Below are 21,471 nucleotides of genomic sequence, written 5' to 3' on the forward strand. Positions count from 1 at the left end.
AGATATCAAAAATTCAAATAGTAACTTTTTGCCCATACTCCAGCCGAGGACAATGAGCTATGTCTGAGGTGTTGTATCACAGGGAGTTGGACAAACTTGTGTATTTTAATAAATTATTGAATAATAAAATGTTATATAACTTTTCTTTTACCCCCCTCCCCTTCCTGGTATCTATTTCAAGTATTTTTGTCAGGTTCAAATCGTTCACCAGCATTTTTGGCATGTTAGATGTACATCACATAGAATACTAGGATTGGGAGAACTTAATGTTTGTTGACCACCTGGAATCTGAGTTTTATAAATCTTGAAGGGCTCTCGGAAGATCCACCCGCTGCCTGGACCCGCAGTAAAATCTCCGATTAATATGGAGCCGCAACCATCAACATCGATATACCATGAGGTTTCTGCTGGCGACGTTGCGGCGTTACTCAGTTCCAAATAAAGATTACCAACGCCAAATTAGCAAAATTTAACCGGTAACCAAGACTCAGTCTATCCACGACAAGCAAGCAACATCACAAACGAGGTTGTAGTGTGCAGCTCACGAGTCAGCGACGACCGATTTCAACGAAAGTCATTCCGTCAGTGGAGTACCGCAGTTGCACGGCATGTTTGCCAATGTACAGATCTGTGGAGGAACTTTTAACTTCAACATCAACCGTGTATCGTAGTCGCCCAGTTTAAGTTCTGGTTCTGTCGTGGTCCCAACTAAAGGGCGACAGTCGTCGTGTCGCGTCCTGTTCGATATGGGACTCACAGCGACGTATACAACGCGTGTAAAATACATTGTTTATTTACATGAAATTCGAACACACGCTGTGCTACGACCACCGCGCTTAAACATCCACGAATTATTTATTCGGACAATGACTTAAATTAGACGTCTGATTATTTTATTTTCACACGTACAGCGACACGCGTTCTACACTGACAAGCGTTGCTAGGTCGCAGCACTGTCTTGGAGCATATTAATGGGCAATTGGGTTCCCCGATCTAAATTTCTATCCCGGTTTGTTGCACGTTCTTTTTTTAATATGAAATAATCAAAAATGGGACATGTGTATAATAACAGAACCCCACACCCTCCCCGTGGCTTCGCTCGTGAAAGTACGGCAGCAGGATACACCGCATCACTCGTGAAAATAACTTCCATACGCAATGAAAGCCACGGGAAGGGTATCTGTCATAATACTTCATTATCACTGAAAACATTTTTCCCCTGAAATAAATTCCAGTGAATATGCCATTTCCCTCATACTATATTTAGACATAGCGCAGTGAAAATTAGATTCACATGTAATGCTTGAAAACATGTCAGCAAAAATAAATTAAGTGAAATTCTACGTGACTTCATAATAGTTGGAAATGAACACATTACACCCGACCCTACCACTCCATATACAATGTAAACTACACCCCAAAACATCCTTTCACCCACAGTTACTACCGTGTTTCACCAGTGTATTCTATTTGACGTCAGAAGAAATTGAAATAAACAAATTAATTATAATTTCAGCCTCTAGTTGACCACTGATTAAATAAACTACCTCGTCTTTATGTCAACTTGCAGTTATTCGTTGCCTACATCAGTGACTTCAAAATATATGTTTCAATCCCAGGAATTTCACTCGCTGTTAATTGCATGGGAGTGGCAGTCTTTAATGAATTTCTATTGTCATGTCAATTTCTTGCGATTACTCGAACATTAAGCTGTAACCACATACCGCCTAGGTGCTGTAATTAAATCTTGGTGTAAGCACCATATGAACTATGAACAATGCATGTGAAGCCAGCTGTGGGGTATATTCAATCCTATAGATTTCTCATTGTTTGGTAACTATTTGCTGCAAATGCAACAAAAATCAATATAAAAAATATTACCCACACAGTATTCTACAGGTTACTTGTTACTTAGAGAGTTTAGCTTCTTTATTTATCATCCCACTGAAGATGATGTTAGCTTTACAGAGCCCAACTCACAGCACCAGACTCTATACTCTGGGCTATAACATCGCGGTACATACGTTACTTGTAAATAGTTTTCATATGTTCAGTGGTAAGGGTGTCTGTGTTTTCTTTCCGGCTGCGAGCTGTCAAAAACATGAGTTTGAGACACAGTCTGTGGGATTCACAGTCAATTCGTCCCAATTCACTTTCGTCCCAACACATTCGTCCCACAAGTCGATTCGTCACAATTCACATTCGTCCCACGAGTCGATTTGTCCCAATTCACATTCGTTCCATTTCACATTCGTCCCAATTCACATTCGTCCATTTTTTAAATTTTTAGTCAGCATTACGATCTTGAACAGGGTCAATTTCTATGCCAACTGTTACTGACACGCTAACTAATAACTCCATGTTGCGTGAACGGTGTATTTGTATTTATTAACTAATAACTTGTACGTTGAATGTCCGGTGTATTTGTATTTATTAACTAATAACTCTACGTTGCACGTAAGGTGTATTTGTATTATTGACTAATAACTTGTACGGTGTATTTGTATTTATTAACTAATAACTCAGCGTTGTACGTAAGGTGTATTTGTATATAACGTCGGCAAAAACAAAATGGCGCAGCGAACAATTACGCATGCCAGTGCATGACGTGTACGTGAACAGTTCGTTGTTTGGATGTGTTTGTGCTTATTTGGCGAGTTAGTAGTGGGCTAACCTTAAATCTGACGAATCGACTTGTGGGACGAATCGACTTTGGGACGAATCAACTTGTGGGACGAATCGACTTTGGGACGAATTAACTTGTGGGACGAATCGACTTGGGACGAATCAACTTGTGGGACAAATCGACTTTGGGACGAATTAACTTGTGGGACGAATCGACTTGGGACGAATCAACTTGTGGGACGAATCGACTTGGGACGAATGTGATTTGGGACGAATCGACCGTCCCCCGTCTGTGGTTGCCGGGGATTACGTCGAATACAAGGCACTTCTCTCCAAAATAAGATTATATCTAAATCCGAAAATTTCACTAATTCTTGAGACAAATGTAAACATTGATTATGAGCAAATCACTCATAAAATGGAGGCATATTCTGACAACACTAGAATGTGCCAGAGAAAGACTTTCCAATGTACCCCAACCACTAATCCTAACTCCTTAATTATTAGTAGTTGTATATGCCCTTTTTAAACCTATACAATAAACAATTGGGTGGTTGGTGGGTTAGGGAAACGGGTGGAGGTTCAATGGATTTAGTATTTACCCTTCAATATGTCAAGTTAACCTAATTTGTTCATATCTAGAATATTTTATGGGAATTTTTTCAAAAATAACACCATTTCGTCTGTGGGACAACATTTTTGTGAACAGCCAACATACCTAAAACCAACTTATTTAGTGCAATGATGCTATATTTTTGCTATTATTTATTAGTTTTTAATACAAAAATAGTTTGAAAGACTGTGGTTAATGTTTCTCTTAGGTTATGTTTAAAACGAGAGAGGCATCACCTGCGCATGCGTCAGATGGCCATAGTGTGTCATTGTTTACAAACAAGCGTCTACCCATGAGCCTTTGGGTACCCAATCATTTTCCCAGCCGTGACATTAATTACCGATAGTACAGAATTAATGAAACTCATCAACTACTGGTATTAGTAAAAACCTAATCAGTCCTAATTATCTCAGGACCCTAAAGCAACCCTTTACCATGTTTATATTGAATTCAATGTCTCATGTGAAAACTGTATTTTAGTTGTATTTATACAAAGTCATGCCCATATGTGTATTTATTTATACACTATAAAATGCAAGGAAAAATCAATATTGAAGTTATCAATATTGTCTTTCTGTTTTGTTATTTATGCTTCAACTAGGTGTTAGTAATTTCACATACTTCACTGAGAAGAGATCAACAACAGTTGATGCAAACACAACAAACAATGAAACAACCCTGGATTGTGTGCATCACAAGCATTCCTACAGTCAGCACATGGAAGAAACCAGTCACATTATAAGAACATGATGAACAAAAATGTTTATATGGTTCTTATTTTTTATTTCTCAGAACAATGTTGCATCCGTCGATTGGAAATATACAAAGAATTGTGCTGTATGAAACCAAGGCAGTAAGTGAAATATTGCAGCATTTTAATTATTTACCCTCTGTACAGGACAGTATTTAGGTTTATGACAAGATTTATGACAAGAAGACTTCATCCCTTTCCCCTTACCAGTAGTTAAGTGAGCAAGTTTTTAGAAATCAAACGACCTCCTGTGACTCCATGATAGAATAATGGTGAAAATTATTGCAAATGTAGTAAAAAGTTCAATGTTTCCCAAACCCCCACCCCCACTGAAACTTAATTGATAAATATTGATCATGTCGTCAGACTACATTCACAAATTGATAATCGAACAGTAGTATGGCATAGCAGTTGGTTCTAGGTCCATGCCCTGAAATTGACCTCATTTGACGCACATATTTACACTCTGACCAAACCATTTTCTCGTCTTGGACGTGTTTTTTTTTCATTTTCTGTTATTTTTGGCCATGATTGGATATAAAAAATAATGAACTACAATTACTTACAAGATTTTATTGACTTGATTAAAAAATAAAAAACGTTTTTGTAGGATGGGAACCTTTTGAGGTCAAAACCCCCACCCCCAAACTAAAGCAAATAAGTTTTTTATCCGACATCGACCTGAAGAAAATACAAGTATTGAAGAAAATACAATTTGTGTTTGAGGTTCTTGCATGTTCTCTTTTTCTGCACCTGCTGTAAAGTCTATCTATTGACAATTAGTTCTGTAAGATCAAAGTGGTATAAAATCGAATCACTAAACCACTGCAAGTGCATATGTCGCACATAAAGTACTAGGCACATGCAAAGAATGAACGGAATCGGTCCAAGGGATTCTGAGATATGACTAATATAATAAAGAACAAATTTAGTTTATTACTCAGAAATCATATTAGTTTTTAACCCTATGAATGCCACATTTTGCATTTTTTATGTATTTTTCTAAAATTTTGTTGTCAATTTCGGTCCAAATAAGCATAACTTGACATTGCTTACAAATCTTAAAAAATTATGCTGGCTTATAAATTTGTGAATGGAGACAAAAGTTTATTTTGGTACTCAATGTGTTAATAGCTGCCTCCATGTTTCTTCCTCCATTGATTATTCTTCACAAATTATGTTGTTATTTTTTTTTTATATCAGCGGTTTTACTTGGTTGGATCTAACAACACTGAGACTAGATTCTTTGTTTTGAAGATTGACAGAACAGAACCTAAGGATTTAGTCATCCATGATGATCGGGTAAGCAATATAACATTTTATTATAGGTCATAGCCCTAACAACCAATCAGATTCATGCATTTGCTGGTCAGATGGTCATGTATTAGCCCTTGCAGACATTATGTGTCATGAAAAAAGATGTCTGTTTGCATGTTGACATTTTTCAGCGTTTTTTTCAATAGATCACTTCCAATACGTTTAACACTGAGGTATTGTACATTACGTGGCACAAGTTGTGATCTAAATAAATACTTGTGACCGAGAAGATACTCATTAAACAGGACTAGTTACGCCAATAAGTACGTAATCACTACTGTTTACATGGCTAGTAGTGAGACATGAAATTCATTAAGCATTGGTTTACATGGTAAAGCAAAGTTTATTGTATTTTCTCCATCAGAAGTACATCTCCAAATAGAAGTGCATATAAACCAATAATGGCATTTGTTGTATACTGAATCATTAAAATATTACTCATTTTGACCATAGAAACACACTTGTATAGATTTATTTCACCAAAGTAATCAAACTTAGCCAAGGTGAATATAAAATACTGACGAAAATTTTTCTGAATACATTACAACTGTATTACATTACATTACATTACTTTACATTACTTTACATTACATTACATTACATTACATTACATTACATTACATTACATTACATTGTGCATAAGCAAATAAATAATTTAATTTTTCTGTTTAATTTCTAGATGGAATATACTCAGCATGAAATTAAAGATTTATTAAATATGATAAATGAAGGAAATAAACCCAAATTAGTGCAAAGAGGAATGAGTGGATTGAGTAGAACCGTCTCGGCATTTGGCATCGTAGGTGAGAATTACTTTGGTTGTGGGGGAGAGGTTCCTGCTTTCATGTACTTGTGTATTGCAATCAGTAAAACTTGCATGCTTCTATTTACTATTTTTAGTTAAGGATGATCTCACTCGAGATGTGGTGCAGTCATTCAGTATTTTTACTGATACTAAAAGGCACAAGCTGAAGAAGATCAAAGTGGAACAGGCATTTAAAAAAAAAAACATTGCTTGATAATAGAAAAACAAAAAGGTTTTATTTAATTTTTCATTCTTTCTGGTTTTGCCCACTTGAGGGGCTTGTAGGATAATTGGAAAATAACAAGGATTGCTTTGCTTGCTTCGTAGGATTTGTAAGATTTCTTGAAGGATATTACATCATACTTATAACCAAAAGAAGGAGGTAGGTGAAATATACTTATACCGTAAGTTTTCTAATTTAGGTGTCAGCCGAGAGTTAATGATCTTAATTTGATTTTTAAAAAAGGCATTGCAAACTGTTGTGGTTGTTCTATGTGATAAAAAAAATAAAAACTTTTGTTATTATAAAATGAACAATTATACAGAAAGTTTCAAAAAAAAACCAACACGGACATATTGCTTCATAGCAAATGTAATGCGCAGGTGAATAACTTATTTTTCAAGGTGGTACAAACATTGAATATTATTCAGTTATGATTATAATAACGTACAAAATATTGATTTGTTGGTTTGTTATGAAATGCATGTAAAATTCAACTTACATGTAATTATATTGAATGTTATGGCCTCATGTTTTTCGATATAAAAATGGTCTCTTTGTTTTCAAAACACAGAAGTTTTGAGCATTGAAAAGGTATTTATCACTTTTCACAGTGATGGACAGCTCAATGTCCAAACTAATTTTACCTGTTCACATACCAGTAGTCACAGTAATCCCCACTGTATTCTTGTATTCTTGAATAAGTGACTATAAAAAACCTAAAGTGTACCCTAATTTAGATATCAAGATTAATTTAAATGTTCCAGAAGTGTTGACTAAAAAAGAGTACTTATGGTATCCTGGGTATGTGTCTTGTAGTGTGGGAGTATTCTAAAAAGGTCTTCAAAAAATTGCTATTTTTAATAGTTATTTAGGACTACGATTACCAAATATTATCTTCTATATTTCAAAAAATTGCATATTTTTTATATATGCATTACATTCAGTGATACATTATAATCACCATGACAACCACTGATTTTCTCTTTGCTATATCCTAATAGAATTGCAGTAATTGGTGGACATAATATTTACAAAATAGAAGATACGAGTATGATATATATACCTAATGACAGTGTCCGACAAGCTCACAGTGATGAATCAAGGTAAACAGTCATAGCTGTAATTTGTTGATTTTTACCAAGGTCTATGATTTTACACAACGCTCCTTTGTTCCGGTTACCAGTAAGATAGTCGTTGTAGCATTGTCATGAGAGACAACAGTGACATTTAATAGTTTGAACTATCTCCTGGCACAACAAAAGTTTCAGATCGTATACTATACATTCAAAACAAGTTTAGGAGAGGTCTGTGTTGGGAAAAAATTATTTTATTTGCCAACCCAACTTTTTAGTTTTGTGGTAAATACACATCAAACAATGGCAGAGGTGGTAAAAGTAAAAATCAAAAGAAAATCGTCAAAAACAAAAGTCATAGGATTTAAAGTAATAACCCCATGCACTTATAACCAATGCATCCAATGAATCCCATACTGTACCTCTGTTATGTGATTTATTTATTTGAATATAGAATTATTTAACTTAGATGTAAATAAAACTGACACTAATTTTGTGTCATTTTGTACATCATTACTTTCTCTTTTCAGATATGTCAAAATATTTCAAAACCTTGATATTTCAAGTAATTTCTACTTCAGGTATGTAAAGAATGTAATTTATTTACCAGTATGTTTCTTCACCACAATATGAAACATAATTTGGCCGAATAAATGCAACAACAGTAACGCAGAAAATCTATCTATTTATATAATACATAATTTTGGCTGGTGCTTTTTTTATTTAAAACTAAAATGGTTACATTGAACAAAAAAACTAAATACAGAACAAAATACTTCATATTAAGAAAAAAAAACTACTGCTATGGAAATGCAAACTCACAACATGGCAAGCTTAAAACTAGGATGCCTATAAAAATTAAAATTCTGCCGGTGATAACAAAATCACATAAAATATTGATCATACTATGTTGACAAAAGTATTGCTGTTTTACATTCAAGTTGTTGTATAGTGACCTTAGATTTTATTTTAGACTTGTGATGTAATTTAATAGATTCTCTTTGTGTTTAATTGTGTCCTGGTCTTATATCCACAAAATGGTGATAAATACCGTTTAACTTTCTTGAGCATTTGTATGTTGCTCTTTCATTTTGTATACATGTAATAATGTGTGAAATGCTATTTGATATGTTGTTTACAGGGGCATGTTTACAGGGGCATGTAAAGCATGTTTTTGCCATTTTTAAAATAAACTAAATTTTTTTTACTATTACTACTGTTTGTAAGGGACTGCATTAATTAATTAATTAATTTATTTATTTATTTATTTATTTATTTATTTATTTATTTATTTATTTATTTATTTATTTATTTATTTATTTATTTATTTATTTATTTATTTATTAGAAATAAGTAAAAAAGTGCTTCAAGATTGTTTACTTTTAATAATACTGATTAAATTAAAAAATGTTGTCTTATTTTTTTCTAGTTACAGTTATGATCTTACTCACAGTCTACAGTATAACTTTTGTGAACCTAAAGACATCGGGAATTTAAATCTATCTGGTATGTGACAGTATTCATGTCTTGATAGAAGCTTAAGTTGCACTCTGAGATCATTCATATAATAATAATAATAATAATAATAATAATAATAATAATAATAATAATAATCATAATCATAATAACAACTTTATTACTCAACAAGTACCATCTGACGGTACTGTAAAGACAAAACATAAAACACATTTCACAGACAAAACCAGTCCCACATAGTGAGAAAAAATGAGAAACGAAAATAATAAAATAAGATATCGGAGTTTTATGACAATTATGTGAAATATGTGATATTATGAATTGGCACAAATTGTGTTTTTTTTACAAATTATACATATTCAGACCATCAAATATTTATGTAAAAGTACCAAAATCTTAATGAATGATTTCAGAATGAAATTTATTAAAGAAGACTAGGTTGGGGTGGAGGAGGGCATATTATTCCAGTCATCAAGAATATGCTCTGTTTTGTTGAGATCTTACTGTACTGAACATGTTGATTTAGTATTGTAGTCATTCATGCTATGTATTAAAGGGCGGTGGTTGTCTTGCCACACATGCACAAGAGATGACGACTTTGACTGTTGTGCAGATCAACAAGTACACATAGAGATGTTACCAAGCTTTTAATTAGGTGATTGAAAGAATTGAAGAAGTCACCGGTGGTAATTAGTGCAAAACTAAGAGCTCATTAAAATTCCTGTGAAATGGCTAGGTACTATTTTATGGCTTATATTACACTTGAAATATATACTAGTACAAATGTTAGTTGTTGTATGATCACAGAAAATAAATTTAACACCAAAAAAATGCTTTTTAGATTCCCCTTGCCACACAGCCTATTGCACGGTCGCTGAGCTAATTAAATATTCATGGCATTTTCATAAAGAAAAGTCCATGGTGTTGTCACAATGTGCTAACATCCTGGCTACATGCAATGGAAGTCGTTCGTCCAAGCAGTGTTTCATCATCAATTTCGTAACACAAATGTTGCGACAACCATCGCCGTTTAAAGTATAATAATAAAAATTGAGAGGCATATTTTGCAATCATACACTGATAAAAAATTGCAAAATATGAATTTATGACATTTTGGTATTCATATGTAGATCAGAAAGATCAGATCTCTTAAACAGACCAGTCAGAATTTTGTCATGTTTATACATGACTAATTAAATAATTTCATTGTTATTAGGGAAAGAAAAAGTGGGTCTACATAATCCTGCCAGTTATAAATTTGTGTGGAACTCCCACATGTTGAAAGGTTTTGAGAATGTTGTACAACCAGACTGGGTTCTGTACATTATACATGGATTTATGGGACAGTCTAGTATCCTTTGTCATCTCTATGTTATAACCATTGTATATACCGGTACAAGTTTGAAATCATTTTCTGACAACAGATTCTATGATGTCATACTTTACCCATAATCCTTTGCTTGAAAATCAAGATGGCTGACTACATAATACTGATGAAAAGTTGAATATCTAGAGAATGAAAACTGATATAAAAAAACTGTAAATTGCATTCTCCTACATTTGTGGAGCTTTTTCTTTAGGGGTCATTATCTTGTTTTGATTGATGTTTCCTTTAAATGCACTAAATTTCTCTGCCATATTTTTGATTCAATGCTTTGAAGTATTTTTCTCAAAGTGGGTTTAGCCTTTTTACCACCAGTTCCCTCTTTTCATTACAAATTAACAAAATAGTCTTGTTTATAATCTGCACTTTCTTTCAGAAGATTGGTACAAAAATAACCAAATTTTTTGAGTAAAAACTGAAAGTTGATTGATTTTGTCTGTTGGTTCCAAAATTAGTGTTCATTTCCAGAAATATTAAAAAATATAAGAAAATTTGAGAAAGAATGTCTAGTGGTGAAAAGGTTAGTTTATGAAGTGTGACACAAGCTTAGACTCTGACTTTCAAAGTTCACCTGAGATATTTATTTGTAAAAAATGCATGTTTTAGGCATAGAGAGTACTTTTGCCATGTGGTCAGTGTCCATCATCTGTAATTGGAAAGGTTATCCTTAATTTAATACCACAGATATATGCATATATGGTAAATCAGTCTACTTAACATTAATAGCTCGACGTTCCAATCAGTTCGCTGGAACCAGGTTCCTCAAAAGGGGAGCAAACTCTGAGGTAAGTACTCGACTATGTACCAGTTACAACTTAGTACCTGAATAATCATGGACATGTATTCATAGGATTTAAATTTCCATGAAAAACAAGATCAAAATCTTAGATTGCATGCATCACAAACCAGTGGTGGTCATATCCTGCCTGTGATACAGATTTTAAAATATAATTTGTTGTGATTAGATATGTATATGTTATACAAATACAAGTTGACCAAGCAAATGGACTCATTGGCATTTGTTTTTTTACTGCATTTTCTTTCTGATTTTGACCAAAAATAGATGAACTGTCATCCTTTTCAATTTATCATACTGCCAAAAAATACTAAAACAGATTTTTCTTGTTTTGCATTGCCGTGACCATCATATCATGCTGTCCCACTAAATAAATTCATTTTTGTAAATTGTTTTTGCTGCAATTTAGCTATTTGATTTCAATATACCGGTATAATGTTATTTTGAATTTTGACAAATTTTACCATTTTCTTGACTACATATCTAATCAATTAATAATATCCTGAGTTCAATCAATCTTTTTTCTAAACATTACTTTCTAGGGTCAAGTTGCCAATGAAGTAGAAACAGAACAGATAGTATACGATGCTTCGGTGATGTCTCCCACTAGGGGGCGCTATACATCCTACTTGCAACTCAGAGGCTCTATTCCAGGGATGTGGTCACAAGACATTTCAACTATGGTTCCTAAACCTCCAATCATGTGTAGGTATTTAGTAAAACACTTGCCGAATCATTGATGACATTTAATGGATAAAAAAATCAACTTTATTCAACTTTACTCCCAAAAAAAATACACATTTTTTTTGTGTGCATTCCTCAAATAAATAAAACCTTGCCATAAATTCTAATTTTTACTGAGGCAAAAATATCCTTGGCCAAAACATCCATCCTAGAAAAACTATCATTCAAAACTTTCCTGTGAAGTAACTTGTTGAGATACATTGACAGATGAATAATTATTAATATACATCTGTCAAACGTAACCCCATAAGTTACAGCATGCAGTAATTTTGCGGTATTTTACGGGGTATTTTTATCCTACCATATTAGGAAATGCAAATTCCAAATATGGAATGATTACCCGTGAAAGTGTCCTCTATTAATAAAAACAAACATGGCTGCCACAAGGGTTTGACCGGACTAAACACAAAGAAGTTCGCTAATTCTGTTTTAAACTTTTTGGATTTCGATATTCCCATGATGTATCCTTGGAAGGAAAAGATGTATAATAATAAGGTTATTACGAGGATACCTCAAAGTATGCACTCAGACAGTACACTGTTGCATCGACCTCCGCTGCGCATTGGTCTATACTCCTGCTGTACTGTCTTCGTGCACACTTTACAGTATCCTCGTAATAACCTCATATTATTATTCACTCATGACATTTTCTATTTCAGTGGATATTGCTGATCCCTTTGCTTACATCAATACTCCAGCTGTACTGTCTTCATGCAAACTTTACAGTATCCTCGTAATAACCTCATATTATTATTCACACATGACATGTTCTATTTCAGTGGATATTGCTGATCCCTTTGCTTACATCAATACTCCAGCTGTAATGTCTTTATGCAAACTTTACAGTATCCTCGTAATAACCTCATATTATTATTCACACATGACATTTTCTATTTCAGTGGATATTGCTGATCCCTTTGCTTACATCAATACACCACCAGCTGTACTGTCTTCGTGCAAACTTTACAGTATCCTCGTAATAACCTCATATTATTATTCACACATGACATGTTCTATTTCAGTGGATATTGCTGATCCCTTTGCTTACACCAATACTCCAGCTGTACTGTCTTCGTGCAAACTTTACGGTATCCTCATAATAACCTCATATTATTATTCACACATGACATGTTCTATTTCAGTGGATATTGCTGATCCCTTTGCTTACATTGCTGGACAACATTTCAATGAAGTCACTATCAGATACGGTGCTCCTATTATTATACTCAATTTAGTCAAGGTGAGGCATACGTTATCAAATCATTTTATAATTTACACTCGGATTATTAGCTTATCTAGCACTGAAATGAAATTTGCTCTTCCATATAAAGTCATATCAGTGCGCAGTCGACACTTTTCAGCACATTCAAACGCTCTCTTGTATGGCGTAAAGTACGTCATCAACACTGACGATTTTAACCTTAGTGATGTCACATTTGAACATTATACTTTGCTTATATTGGATGCAAATCAAAGTGCTAGCATGACCAGAATACTGTAAATGCATTAATTATTCACTGGGTTTTAATTTCGCTATTTTCGCTGATAAGTGAAATCTGCTAAATTAAATCTATGTGAATATTAAAAATAACAATAAAATTCATTGTTTCTTTGACAAAGTTGTGAAATCAAAATGCTCAAAACATCAAAATAGTGAAATTAAATGTCAGTTAAAATTAATGGTTTTACAGTAGAATCCTATTACTGAAAGTAAACATTTGCACAGTGCAAAATGTTTTTCATTGCCATTTCAGATTATAATATCTTATTATTAATTTATTACTCCAAGTGTGAAAAGATGTATAATAATAAGGTTATCATGGGAATATCACCAAATATCTACTCTGGCAGTACTGGGTTGCATCGACCTCTGTTATGCCATACATTTTAAAATATTTTTGTGATAACTGATTATCATGATAGTTGAAGTGCAAGGGTTGTCACACAGTGCGGGTTTGCAATTTGTATACATGAATGAACAAATAATTCATTTTTCACACGTTATTTATTGCTACTGTAGAATACTTTCGCTTGGAATTAATTTTTGCTATTTTCGCTGAAGGAATGATTCAGTGAATATAAAAACAAGCGAATATACTTGTTTTCCTATATTTTACATTCAACTCTCCAAAAATCAGTGAAAATAAATTCCATACAAAACACCCAAATAGTTTTTTCAGCGAAAATTAATTCCAGCTAAAATAAACTATCGTCTTTCAAAGCTGCCAAAATGTCACCATACCTTCCACATACACTATGTGACATCATGTTTTGATTTTCAATATTAAACTTCCTGTGATGTTTGTGTTTGAGGTTGACTTTGTTAGTTAGATGAAATTACATGTTTTGCCATTTCAGTTTTTGCTTTGATTAAATAATTCTTCTCTGAGATTCAACCTCTGCATACAAGGTAGTAATATGTCACTGTAAATTTCAAAGTATAAAAAAATGTTTTACAGATTTGATTGTAATATTTCGTTTATTAATCCAGAAAAAAGAAAAGCGCCGTCATGAATGTATACTGAGTGAAGAAATAGAGGCTGCGGTTGAATATTTAAATCAGTTTTTACCACCACAGTTTGCTATTCGCTATATAGCATGGGACATGGCAAGGTTCACTAAAAAGTAAGTCATGTTTTGTTATCAACATTGGGTTATCATGTGACACATGTGTTTTACACAACTTGTACAGTGTTAAAACTTCGTCTGCTGTTGCTGTTAGGTACTAGTTATTTTGGCTATCTGTGAGCACTTTCTACGGGTGTTGTGTTAAAGGGATTATTTTGCAGTAAACTTACATCGAGTAGAAATTAACTGCCAAGCTGGCTCTCAGCTGGCCTTGACTTTTCATAGAAATTAGTATTTTTTAAAGTGCGTATGATCGTCATCAATAATTTCAACTTATTCTTTGTAGTGTTTACCTATGACTAATATGAGACATGTTTATGCTGATTACTCTGTGTTATTTAGGTATATGGTGGTTTCATCAGCAAGCTTTAAAGCGGGGGAGTCAGCACCTGCACATGCGTCAGATGGCCAAGCGTCTACCCATGAGTCTTTGCGTTTTTAGCGTCTGTTGTTATCGTCGCTTGGGACTAAATTCCCACTCGTGCACAGGTGACAACCCTCTCGCTTTAAGCTAGCTAAAAAACTAGATGAATGACAGTAATGTTTGTCAGAGGATTATCCCTCGTTGTTCGTTTGCATAACAATGGAAAACCCGAACGTTCCTACAGTACGGACTCAAATGCCAGCAGTTTTCTTCATTTTTCGCGCTCGAGCTTGAAATTATTCATTATCTGACACTCTTTATGAGTTCTATGATATCAGTGGTTAATATGTTTGGCCATTTTTAGTGTATATTTATAATAATGCAGCAAATCTACAGTGTTTTATTAACCAAAACTGTTATCGTTCAAAAGATAATGATGGTGCGAAATATGTCTGGGTTTTTAAAGAAAATGCTTTGTCACAGAATAATAGTCTGTTAAAGGTGCCAAGTATGAAATAATTTGGGGACAAAAAAACAAACCTGCATTGAAATCGGAATAATAGGTCTTTTGATTATCGGAGACGCATTTCAATGGACTTGATTACGGACAATGCATAACTTAAATTTCACCAGGAAATTTTGCAGTGTGCTCTCGCAATCGCGTACTTAGTCATTTTTACAAGGTTCACCATTTTTGATGTCACGTGATAATTATGTAAACAATGTCTGTCCAGTTTGTGCGAACTTGCACCTCTATACTCAGTCTTTTGATATATATAACCTAAATTACTGTTCTGAACGAGACAACAGATAGAGAATGTTTTATTTAAAAACATCACAAAACCTTCTCGCTACCTTAAGTTGCATTCAGACCGTACCATTTTTGTTCAAACATTGTACAGAATAGTCTTAGTGTTGTTCGTAATCATGTTGTTGTAATGGCATAATTCAAACAAGTTTATGCTAATAAAATGTAATGTTTCTTGCATCTAAATAGTTTGATTTGCATCTAATAGTTTTAGTTTGTCCACTACATGTATAGATAAAGTTGCATTCCCAATTTTATGATCTGCAGAAAAACTTTCACTGTAAGCATCATAAAGGTTTGGGGTTTTGTACAGTTCATGTGAACAGAATGATAGAGCTTTTATAATCACTTCAAAAACAAAGATTGCAGTGTTTGAAGATGTAGATTCTCAGGAGGCAACAGTACTGTTGACTTCTCTCTCCGCTGGATACCAACTAACTATTTGAGTTGATTTGCATACAAAGCAGAGCTTGCAACATGATAGTTATTCATAGAGGACGTTTTTTACTTTTCAAATAATACAGTCACACAATGAATATAATAAGGCAGTTCATATTTGTCTCAGTGAATTATTAATTTTTGACAGACACCTGTACGAAATATTTGGACAAAAGCCAGCTAAGATTTTCTGTTATCTTGCATGTTTTATGAATCTATTTACGTCTAAATGCAGCACTTTTTATTTTCTGAGATGAGACATTTGTTTTTATACTAAAATATCTGAATTACTTGAAATAAACCTGGAAATTATGTCCCTTAAAATAATTAAACAAATTAGGCACCAATGTTTTTGTAAGATATTTACATCAATCAGGGACATTCGGTGGACTGCTTTCCCAACTGTTGTTTCAATCCCAAAACTTGTTTGTATTCAAAATTAATTATGACAATGTATATTTATATTGAAACAAACTATGATAAAGGGAATTATATTATATAACAAAGGGCAAGGTCATCAGAGTTCAACTATGTTTATTTTTGTAATAATGTAATTTAAATAAATAAAAAATGTAAATTTGTAGACATGGGCAAGATGTAAAATGTAATCAGCTATTTTATTCGTCCATAATTTGTACAAAGATATTAATTTATGTAAGCGTATAAAGCATTAAATTAAATGTTGCAATTTCTAATTTTTATTCTTAAACTCAAATTATCAAAAATATTTTAAAAATGTATTTAGGAATTTACTTTATCTGTACAGTGTAAAAACCTATTTTATACTGTAGATGGAACTTTCATTTTATTTTCTGTAAAAACGTAAAATGCCGTTTTTATTTCCTGTAACCTGTACCAGCTATCCCTCTTTGCCTCCCCTCTTATTACTATTCATGGTGACCAAAATAATGAAGACGAGGTATTCTGCATATTATACAAAGTTGGATTGGAATTTTACTAAAGTACTGTAAACTGTCTTAATTTTGTGAGAAACAAAGGTTTGCTCAAACTTTTAAAATCTGCTATAGGTATGTCCTTTTAATTTTTTGCAAATGTTTTATTTAAAAAAAATATATATATTTATCATAATTGAATGAGTTGTGTTTTATATTTTTCCTATGGAGTCCTGTGTATTATCTTCATCAGGTAAAATAATGTGTTTGTCACAAAAATTTAGTATCTATTTACAAATTATCAGTAATTTTATAGAACTTTTATGAAACTATATTGAACCATCACATTATTTTAGAGAAACTATTTGTGACTACTATCAAGTGCTCCATGTGTTCAAAGTTCTTCTTCTTATTTTTTGATTTATAGTAAAAATGTAAATGTAATGGCTCGTCTTGCTGAGATGTCTCTTGATATTATAAAACAGACAGGATTCTTCCACAGTGGTCCTGGTGTGAGATGTACTGCCCTCAAGGGTGAAAGGTAAGTACTTGTATGCTGCCCTCAAAGGTGAAAAGTAAGTTCTTGTATGCTGCCCTCAAGGGAGAAAAGTAAGTACTTGCATCTTGCCCTCTAGGGGGAAAAGTAAGTACTTGCATCCTGCCCTCTAGAGGGAAAAGTAAGTACTCATATGCTGCCCTCAAGGGAGAAAAGTAAGTACTTGCATCCTGCCCTCTAGGGGGAAAAGTAAGTACATGATTAATTTGGCGGGTTCCCGCCTCAAGTGTCATGGCTCACCAATCACAAGAGGCCAGTAATGGATCCAGCATTCTGATTGGTCCATCACATTTTCTATTTCCCATTCTCTATTCCTTATTTTTGTTGGTACCTGTTAGTGCTGACGCTCATGCTCAATATAGAGAGCGGGGGTGTTGTTTGTGTTCATCATGTGCTAAAAATATTACTCTGATTGGAAGATTCATTTGTGGCTTGTGAATTTTATTCTGGGATTACAAATAATTTTGAAATAGCTGGGATGTTTTGAAGCTGGATGGAAATGAATTTAATATCAAAATAACATGAAATAATAGCGTCTCTTTTTTTTGTTATCAGATGTTCAGCCACTAACTGTACTGGTGATCAACCGGTAATACCAATCTGCAGACAGGTAAATCGATTGATTTATTTGTCAAACGTGCTCCAAAGATCAAAGTGACTTGTGATTTGTCTGTATGTGAATGAATGTGAGGGTTTTCAAGAAAAAAACGTGGATCCGGAAATCATTATTACGAGAATACCGAAAAGTATACACAAAGACAGTACAGTGGGAATATCAACAGACACGCAGCATAGGTCAATGCAATGGCGTACTGTCTAAGTATGCAATCCAAAAAGTTTAGAACAGATTTATTTATTTATTAACTTCTTTGTGTGGAGTCCAGTCAAACCCGGGGGGCTGCCATGTTTGTTTTTATTAGTAATTGCTCCATGTTTGGAATTTGAATTTCCTAATATGGTAGGATGAAATGCAATACCTCAAAATTACGGCACACTGTAACTTGTGGCGTTACGTTGACAGATGTATATGAATTTCTGTTATGTTTAGCATGTACTTGATAACGATGTAATTTAAAGCTAAGTATAATGTACCTTATTTTTCAGACTGGTGTTGTTAGAACCAATTGCGTTGACTGTCTTGATAGAACCAACACAGCGCAGTTTGCTGTCGGTAAATGCGTTCTAGGATACCAGGTAAATTCAAGTTCTTGGACTGTTTATCTCAAACCAGCTGTATATACAATGTACCTATGCGTCTGACTTGGTATTTTATTTTTAACAGAGCAAATCAACAAATATATTTTTCCCTGCTCTGTTTTTTATACAACTTGTCATTTATCTGTGAATGCAAAATAAATGTTAATTATTTACTTAAATCGATGATTTGAATCTCAATGGGCAGTGGTTACACGTACCACACATGTGCAGGATTGGTCTTGATAAACATTGCTTTTCTCCACAATCCAATGCACCAACCCAGCGGCAAGCATAAGCATGGCTTTTGATCTGAACGCAATGTGTTACTAAAGGCTGACTTCGATTCATTTGAATATTCTTTTATGTGTTCAAATCATTCCAGGAATTATCAAGTTGAACCTAGGTTACATCTTTTGTTTTTTTGTACTGTAGAATACTTAGTCGCCATCTTTGTTTGTGTGGGACCCATACGTCATGAATGCATTGCGCTATGACCATCAATTTTTAATGATCTCAGAAAAATTATTATAGCTATGAATTTACAGAACCCAACCTAACAAACTATTCCTATGCAAGATTAACTGCCTACTGTGTCTAAATAACTCTAGTCTTGTCTTTATTATTTTGACAGTTATATGCTCTTGGTGTTATCGACAAACCTGATGTGGATTTTGATTCAGACGCTATAAGGTGGGTCACAAATCGGTTATTTTTTTTTTTTAGGTACATCACATAATACTGTAAAAGGGTTAATTATTCACTGGGTTTTAATTTTGCTTATTTCATTGACTGGAAAATGTGCTAAATTAAAATCCAGTGAATATGTAAAATTTAGCATAGAACACATTATCTAAATAATAAAACCGTGAATTTAAAACCCACTGAATATGCCTGAAATGGTAAATCAGTGAAATTTAAACCCATGAAAATTAGTCATTTTACAGTACAGACTGTCTCCTTTTGTACAAAAGCTGTAATCTAGTAGTAACACATGGAGGTTAATTGTTGCATCCATGGATACTGAGTTAAAATCCTACCTGGAGTTCACCACCAAAAACAGTGATTCAACCCGTACCCTCAGTGAGTGTACCATGTACTCAATTGTTAGACAGTGGCTGAGTGCCATTCACTTTACAGATAAGATTTTTAGTAAACCTTTGATAACGTCTATACAAATGTAGTTGTTTTTTTTGGCCAAAAGTACAATATGTATGGTTATAAACTTTGGCCTAATCTTTCGGTGTGTCTTCATTTCAGAATGCTAGAAGATCTTTATGAAGATCACGGCGATACCCTTGCATTGCAATATGGTGGATCACAATTGGTGCATAGTATAAGTACTTACAGGAAGATATCCCCCTGGACCGCACATTCCAGAGATATTATGCAGACGCTATCACGATATTATAGCAATGCATTCTCAGGTTAGCAAAATCACACTTAGTTGCCTTGGTAACATTTGTACTTCACGGTTGTATATATCATTTGTTACAATGACAATAATTGACAAAAAAAATGGCTGATTTTTATATTAGCAAAATTATAAAATTCATAAATGTGAAACCCATTACTTGCTTTGTGGATAAACAGACACAAAAATGAACATATATTGTTCTTATCACAGATTCACTAATTTGCATTAGGGTTTTTAGAGACGATTTCTCTTGGGATTTTGAGATTATATCGCAATTCTTGTGATATCATCATTGCATACCACACCCTTGCACACCCTAATCTTGTAATTGCTTGGTGTAACCTGTGATGTGTGTCGTAAATTCCAGCATTATGATTGGTTCATTGGCATGATAAGTTTTACCTGTAATCAGAGAAATTAATGTGAGGTTATTTGGAGGATACTGCAGTATTCTCGTAATAACCTTATTATTATACATTTTTTCCTCCCAGGAATTCACCATACCATGGGAATGTCGAAATCAAAAATGTTTAGAACAGATTTAGCGAACTTCTTTGTATGGGGTCCGGTCAAACCCTGGGGGCAGCCTTGTTTGTTTTTTATTATTAGACGACTCGTAACTGGTATTTCAAATTTGTATTTTCTAATACCGGTATGGTAGGATGAAAATACCCCGTGCAATACCACAAAATTACGACACACTGTAACTTATGGTGTTACGTTGACAGATGTATAATAATATGTATTATGACCCGAAGTAGCAATTTTTGGTAATCAAATGAAATTCACACTTTCCTTTTCTTGATGCTGATATTATTATGTTGTTACTGACAGATACTGAAAAGCAGAGCTGTTTAAATTTATTTCTGGGAGTGTTTGAACCGTGTGAAGATAAGCCACCGATATGGGATTTGTCAACAGATTATTATTTACATCATAACGACACTATGTCATTGATGCCACGAAAGAGACCATGGTAAGACAAAATAAAAGAAAACTTCACATTTATGGACTGATAGCATTTGTTTATAACGTAGACTGTCAACAGTCCTCAGACCTAATTTGTTAGTACCGTACTCAACCTCGTTAGCGCCCATGCCCAGGCAAGCACCTACCCCCACTTTTGCGCAATTTTTATATTTGAGGTCACATTTGGCAAAGCGCCCACCCCTTCAAAATGCAACTAATTTAAAACTTGGTCTTGCGTAACGAATCTTGGTAATCGTTTTTATATGATACAGCGACCGCTGTGAACATGTTGTAAATGTGTAGAACACGGTAACCATGCGTAAACTACGCTTCAACAATGACCTGTTAATACAAGTAGAATGCGGTAAATATTTCATGCCATATTCAGTTTACCTCT

The 21,471-nt window shown here is 33.8% G+C and overlaps 1 protein-coding gene across 3 annotated transcripts in view; it reads left to right on the forward strand.

Annotated features, from left to right (window-relative positions):
* LOC102803891 (polyphosphoinositide phosphatase-like) overlaps window positions 1-21,471 on the forward strand; it is a 30,974-nt gene that overhangs the window by 1,819 nt on the left and 7,684 nt on the right. Inside the window, exons 2-19 of one of the 3 annotated variants that reach the window (XM_085504948.1) lie at window positions 4,031-4,091; window positions 5,193-5,291; window positions 5,986-6,109; window positions 6,439-6,493; window positions 7,336-7,437; window positions 7,938-7,988; window positions 8,837-8,913; window positions 10,100-10,234; window positions 10,952-11,052; window positions 11,606-11,768; window positions 12,950-13,047; window positions 14,299-14,432; window positions 17,366-17,479; window positions 18,050-18,104; window positions 18,599-18,688; window positions 19,323-19,381; window positions 19,949-20,115; window positions 20,940-21,081. In XM_085504948.1, coding sequence (XP_085361074.1) covers window positions 4,035-4,091; window positions 5,193-5,291; window positions 5,986-6,109; window positions 6,439-6,493; window positions 7,336-7,437; window positions 7,938-7,988; window positions 8,837-8,913; window positions 10,100-10,234; window positions 10,952-11,052; window positions 11,606-11,768; window positions 12,950-13,047; window positions 14,299-14,432; window positions 17,366-17,479; window positions 18,050-18,104; window positions 18,599-18,688; window positions 19,323-19,381; window positions 19,949-20,115; window positions 20,940-21,081 — 1,823 coding nt within the window. In that variant the 5' untranslated portion in view covers window positions 4,031-4,034. The remainder of the gene's footprint in view (window positions 1-4,030; window positions 4,092-5,192; window positions 5,292-5,985; window positions 6,110-6,438; window positions 6,494-7,335; window positions 7,438-7,937; window positions 7,989-8,836; window positions 8,914-10,099; window positions 10,235-10,951; window positions 11,053-11,605; window positions 11,769-12,949; window positions 13,048-14,298; window positions 14,433-17,365; window positions 17,480-18,049; window positions 18,105-18,598; window positions 18,689-19,322; window positions 19,382-19,948; window positions 20,116-20,939; window positions 21,082-21,471) is intronic. The other 2 variants (XM_085504949.1, XM_085504950.1) reach the window with 2 other exon arrangements.

The sequence above is a fragment of the Saccoglossus kowalevskii genome, chromosome 11, assembly GCF_978046115.1.
Source record: "Saccoglossus kowalevskii chromosome 11, keSacKowa6.1, whole genome shotgun sequence".
In the NCBI taxonomy this organism is placed as follows: domain Eukaryota; kingdom Metazoa; phylum Hemichordata; class Enteropneusta; family Harrimaniidae; genus Saccoglossus; species Saccoglossus kowalevskii.